The 6,390-nt window shown below is 35.7% G+C and overlaps 1 protein-coding gene across 1 annotated transcript; it reads right to left on the minus strand.

Moving 5' to 3' along the window:
• Positions 1 to 3,005: 3,005 nt before the first annotated feature.
• LOC140778845 (flowering-promoting factor 1-like protein 3) lies at positions 3,006 to 3,669 on the minus strand. The gene has a single exon (XM_073123728.1). It carries the CDS (start codon positions 3,602 to 3,604, stop codon positions 3,263 to 3,265), a length of 342 nt encoding a protein of 113 aa, XP_072979829.1. The 5' UTR covers positions 3,605 to 3,669; the 3' UTR covers positions 3,006 to 3,262.
• Between the last annotated feature and the right edge of the window lie 2,721 nt (positions 3,670 to 6,390).

A 6,390-nucleotide genomic window follows, 5' to 3' on the forward strand; every position in this document is an offset into this window, starting at 1 on the left:
ATGAGCAGCTGGCATGGGCACGAGGCCGGCCACAGTGTGGCCGGTCGCGTCGTGCCCATGATTTTTTTTTTTTTTTTTTAAAGATTGGGTTGTTACAAAAACACTATGAGATTAGTAGCTTTTCCAAGCACAATAATTTTTCATAAGGAGTATAACCATAACTTAGCTTTTTGGCCATAGGCTTGCAAGACAAATATAGACTAACACGAGAACCAAAACCCTAATTTTACAAAATGACACTTCATTTATGAAAAAAATTCAAACTAGACTTATAGACCTAAAATTAACTTGACATGAACACATTGTAACAAATGAAATCAATTTCCAAGTTATACACTAAACGAATAGGTCTCTGCTTTAATGAGACTTGTCAGTATATCTAAAGAGCTCGAGGACTTGTCTAAGAGATAGGTCAACTAGACAAGACCTCTGGATTGGTTGAACTGACTTGGGTCTAGCTGGATCAACTAGAGTTTTGGATTGGTTCAAGCAATTATGGGTAGCATGTGGGGCTAAAATTTTATATGGACGTGAGTTATATTCTTAGATAGGGATAGACTAGGCTTGGATAGGGCTTAGGCTAAGAAAAGAGCTCGAACATGCAAAACCCCTAGACTAGGCTAATTGACGCCTTTGTCAATTGGATTGGGTTGATTAGGGTTTGGAGTGCGCCCCTTGCATGCAATGAGCTTGGATCACCAACTTAGAGTGGGTGCATCACTAGATAGAATTTCTAGTGTTTTGATTCAAGGTGGAGGGTGACTAGGTGGAAGAATCAGTTGGAGAATAGGAAGGGACAAGTAGCGGATGGATGGTGGTTGCCACTAGGAGATAAAACAATGACTTGAGGGTTGATGGAGGTTTTCGATCAGGACCTAGTTGAGGCATAGCGAGTGGCGAGTGGGGTTGGAGGCCAGGAGTGGTGGTGTTGAGGCTGAGGGTGGAGATGGGATAGCTCAGTAGAAACTCAACAAGGAGGTGGTGGTGGTGGACACAGTGGCATGGGCATAAGCTAGTAGCCATGATTAGTCTACGGTGATGGTAAAGATAAAAGCTATAGGGAAACACAAAGAGAGATGAAGGGAGAGAATTCAAAGATAAATAAAAGAGGGATAAGTTAGATCCAAATCAATATTCATGCATAACTCAACTAGACCCTCAACATATTTGTAGAGGTTAATAGCAATTATGATATTTTGAAGTTTTTAATGACAATAATATAAAATCTCTTTCTTAAACCTATATAAACTACTTTATTCAAGGCTAAACAATGAGAGTAGTTAAACTAGTTTTGGAGCTGCACACATTGTAAACATAGCCTATATATTTTATTTTCAAAAGAGAGAATATTCTTTACTCCATTAGTTATTGTTAGGTTAAAGTTAGCTCGTGGTGTTTTTACGAAAATAAAAGCAAAATATAGAGGGTTGAATGATAAATATTTATATGCTAAATGTGAATGATACTATATAAAAAATTATGGTGTTTTATTGATAAATCTTCTTATAACTTGATCCAAGCATCATATTAGCTTTATTTTAGAACTAAATTAAGTCTTCAAAAATAACTTGGAGACAAATTAAAATACTGATTTCAATAAAATGGGATTAATTAAAGCCTCTAAAATATTAAAATCGCATTCAAACACCAAATCATGTAATTGACAGATTTAAAACTATTGTTGTTTAATCTCAAAGATGATACTAGAGGACTGAGACAGGAGTAATTTAGAAAATATTAAAACTATTATTTGAAAGACGTAATATTCTATTTTTTTTCCATTTTATAATGTGGTTGTTAAGTGAAACTTAAGTGATTTGTTGCTCCTTATTTTTTGATAAATAGGAGGCTTTATTTATAAGTAATGTAAACACAGGTGTTTATGTACAGTATAAATTTGAACCTGAAATAATTATACAAACAAACACGAGCCCTTCTAATCAATGTGAGAACGTTTCTATGAGCTAATGTTGAGTTTTGGTTAATTTACGCGGGAAGGTAGAGAGAATTCTAGGGCTGGGTGCGACCTGAGGCATCAAAGACTAAGTAAATTTCTTGGTTCATTTGTTCATATACTTGTTAGAGGTGCGAAATTCTTACTGACAAAAGTACTTTTTATCAAGGACAAGATGACCACAGTCTGATCGGAGGACTTGCCGTCAAAGTATCATCGTACTGAAACTTTTACCCTAATGATACCTCTGTGGTTAGTAAGTTGATATGTCCTCCCTCCATCCTCTCTCTCTCTCTCTCTCTCTCTCTCTCTCTCTCTCTCTCTCTCGCTCTCTGGGCTAGTATACCTCTCTTCGATTGGGCAAGCACCTCTCTTTCTATTGGGCAAGCATGGTCATCAACTTGAAAGGCTTATCTATCTGTTGGGTCGGCTGTGATCCCCACAACTTTGGAAGCCACAAACAGCATTGAAGATGTGTACTGTCCCACTTAATAGCTCAAAGCAAAGTATCTAGTTCAGCACTAAAACAGCAACAGAAGACAGGCATGATGAGGGCCAAATCATATTCTTTGGTCCTTCCACCACTGTCTATTTGCTAACATTCTCCAAACATGATCAGTTAATTCCTAAGAATATTGTGAAGTAATGAGGAACATGAGATTATCTTCAAAGGTTTCAAGGTAATCCTCAAATTTCAGTAGCTTACATGAGTAACAAATCACCTTGTTTAACACACTCAACTCCATTAATCACAGCAGCAAGAACTACATTCAGGCCAACCCTAAATTACTTCCTTATATATGGATAGGTATGCCATCTAATATAAGATAAAAAAGATTAAATCCTGTCCTTTTGTATTATTTTAAATATTTAGGAAATAGAGCATTAATTTATATTGATCTGAACATGCCTCCTTACAAGGGTCCTCTTTGCACAGCCAGGTGGGATAGATGATAGATAATTGAACATATTACCCACCGTTGGGTCCATGATAACATAAATTGGAATTCATAATTATGGATCAGATATATAGCGAGGTTAGACTAATGAATTCCAGGACGTACATTAAGATATATTCAAACTAATCATTGCAATCCTCCAAGCATAATATCTTAACAAGGAAAGGAAATCACTCTTATATAGTAGACAACACTACTATATCACAAACCACAAACTCACAACTCTCAATCAACCCTAATTATAAGTAAAACCAAGCTTGCACACCAACCAGAGTGAACCGATAACAACCAAACCTTGATATGTAAGTAGTCTTCACCATATGTGGTACTTAGTATCACGCATCACGCATCACGCATCACGCACCTCAAATAGATTTCTACTCTTGACGACGATGTCATACATGTGCACCAACTTCAGCTTAGAGAAGTCTCTTGGGAGAGATATCAAGTGAACAGATGACCTCTGGTGGAACTGCAGGAGATCGGGGTCGTGGCAGTACCGCTCCCACCCGAGGTCAGAGAGTTTCCGCTCAAGAATCTCATATGAAGTGATCACCTCATTGGTGGGTGTATATACCAAGACTTTGCGCCGGCTGCTGCTACTGCCAGGTCGGTCACTTTGTTCACCTCCTCCGCCGGGGTGCTCTACTCGGCGAAGCACCCCGTCCTTGAAAACCCATACCCCAGACATGTGGTGTTCTTGGTTGTTATTTGAGAAGTTTTTAGTATTACAATGGGTGTGAGGAATTTGGAAGAAGGGAGAGGGCATTTATATACATGCAGATGTCAAGTACACTTTGACATGGTTAAGGTAGGACCCAGGTGGTTTAACTATGTGAGCTCATGAGAGATATTGTCTGCGAGCACCATTAGGATGCAAGAAAGGCCCACTTCCTTTTGTGGGCATGATAGCAACAGGGAATAGCTAGCAGTCAGAATTCTCTCTTGCATCATTTGAGAACAAATGTAAGACGTAAGTGGCCGATCGACTATAGGAATTTATTATAGTGGCTACCCTTGATTGGCTCGCGTTAACTTGGAAAATGCTTTTCTGGCAGCCAATCAAGGGATTTGAAGTACTATAGTGAGGAAGGGCCGCCAGATATATGTCAATTTGGCACCGGTCTTCTATTTGCAAATCACGCAGTAATAATGGAGTTTTTGACTGGTCCAACTGTGCACGCCAAACAATGTACCCTAGTAGGTGAATTAGAAACTTATTTAACCCCACTATTTTCTTTTAAATAAATTTTACTCCATTAGTTCAGTGGTCCAAAAGAATGCCACAAAAGATATTTATTAAAGTATATAAAATCCAGTAATACTATGTGTAAATTATTCAATGGTTTAAGGATTCACTTACCAAGCATCTAATTTGTTAAGAGTATAAAAATTTGCTCATTGAATTTAGTAATTTTATTTTTAACAACACGCTATCTCTAAAAGTAATTCTTCTTGACATACTTTTATGTGGCATTCATGTAACTTTGAATATTTTACAACTCAAGTAAATAGCCAAACATTCATCCAAGTGAAATATCCATGTGTAATAGAATTTACGTGGCATCTACTCGAGTAAATTATTGCAACTCATTTATCTAGCCTACAATAACCAAAAACTCGTTGTACAAGTGTAGCGCTACAAAAAGTTGATACATTAGGAATATTGATGCGCTGTCAGATGTGAGATATTAGTTGGCCTTCACGTTTTGTACCAGAGAACTAGCATGTATATGCTTCCTGGAATAGAGTTTAATTTTAATAAAGTTACTCCTTTCCTTGAAAGAAGGAAATTGAGATGAAGAATTGAAACTCTTTTTAATAGATAAGGAGGTTAAGTTCTTTATTATTATTATAATTTTGTAATAAAATATTATAAGTAGAGAAGTTCTTAAAAATAATTATTTTTTCTATATTTTTCACAATCCAACACCGCCTAAACTTTAACAAATTTAGTCCTCGTTCAGATTAGTCTCATAATCTTTAGATCCTTTGGTATTTAGTTGTAATGCGGGATCAATATTTGGATCTCTATTGACTTTCTTATATATTAGCCATTAATTACATCTCGTCAAAATTATTAAGCTATATTCTATGTGAATTAAGCGCATCAGATTTATTTCACTGAGATAAGAGATTTAGAACTAGAAGTGCCTATTGAAAATTAAGAGTTTTGGATCGTGTTCCAAGATACGAGTATAATGAAAATTGAGTATGATTAATAAAGATGAATTTAGTGTGCGAAGCTGGAAGAAAGTGGAAGATCAACTCAATGGCAACTGTTGACTGTTCATCATCGTTGCAATAGAGTCCATCGGGTAGCGATGCTAAGATAAGATCAAAGAGAAAATTGTGTTTTTACATATAATATAAAAGTGAAGTTTGATGCGTTACGGTTAACGAAGGTACTCTAAATTTGTTGAATATATATCCTCCAAAACGATCTAACAGTTGGAAAGAGACTCCGAAAAGAACTTTAATTATGTCTGTTTGAAACCATACTGAAAAGATGTAGTAATCTTCACATTCTAGAAGGTGGTCCTATACGAAAGTGGTCCTATACTACGATGCTTCGAAAGAAAGTGTCCACAAGATTAGTAACCTGTTATAGATCAACAAGTGCACGAAGAACCACATCAGTAGATTTTTCTAGACTAGTTTACTGATAAGCACCGAAAGAGCCCATCAAAGAAAATTCGTTTTTTACTGGTCAGTTATCCACTTAACAGGCCTTCGAGCAGCTTCATTAACTTTTGGAGCTGCCTTATAAATTTGTTGCGAATCAGATTTAGGTAAATCTGTTTGCAGAAAAAATCAAAGATGTTTATTGGAGTACCTCATGAGTCTTGTACCTAATGGCTTTCAAATGAGGTGATTCTGATATCGAAAATAAATGTGAAAAAATAATAAAGAATGGTCGAAATAGGATAAAAATTGGTAAATCGATATCGCGACAGTCATCGAAAGATGGTGTGTTGGGGAAATTTATGAAATAGAGTGAAATCAAAACAAAAATTTGGGTTTATATGGTAAGATGTTAGAAGCTTCGTTTAAGATAATAATTTTCTCACCAAAGTATAAATAGACTCTTAAAATTCTATATCCAGAATACAATGCCTTCACAGTAAAAGTTTTTAGGGACTATACTTCCAAGGAATTTGGGATAACCTCAAAGATCAAGAAAATAATTAAAAACCAATGCTTTTGTACAAAGAAAAGAAGATCAAGAGTATGACTATTTTTCTTAACTTTTTAGATCTCTCTTTATTTAAAGAGTTTTAGAGATAAAATAGGCATCTTTTCCTAGTGAGAGACATCCTATTCAAAATGACACACTTTACACCAAATAGAGCCACTTTTTAAATTAAGAATAACTGTTTTATAAAAGTCGATTTCAAACATTGGATATATTTTGCTCTCGAAAAGTTTTTGTTTGAATGGATTAAATCTCATTTGAACGAATTCCAACAATTTTAC

Source organism: Typha angustifolia, chromosome 15, assembly GCF_048772165.1.
Source record: "Typha angustifolia cultivar Huaian chromosome 15, ASM4877216v1, whole genome shotgun sequence".
NCBI lineage: Eukaryota > Viridiplantae > Streptophyta > Magnoliopsida > Poales > Typhaceae > Typha > Typha angustifolia.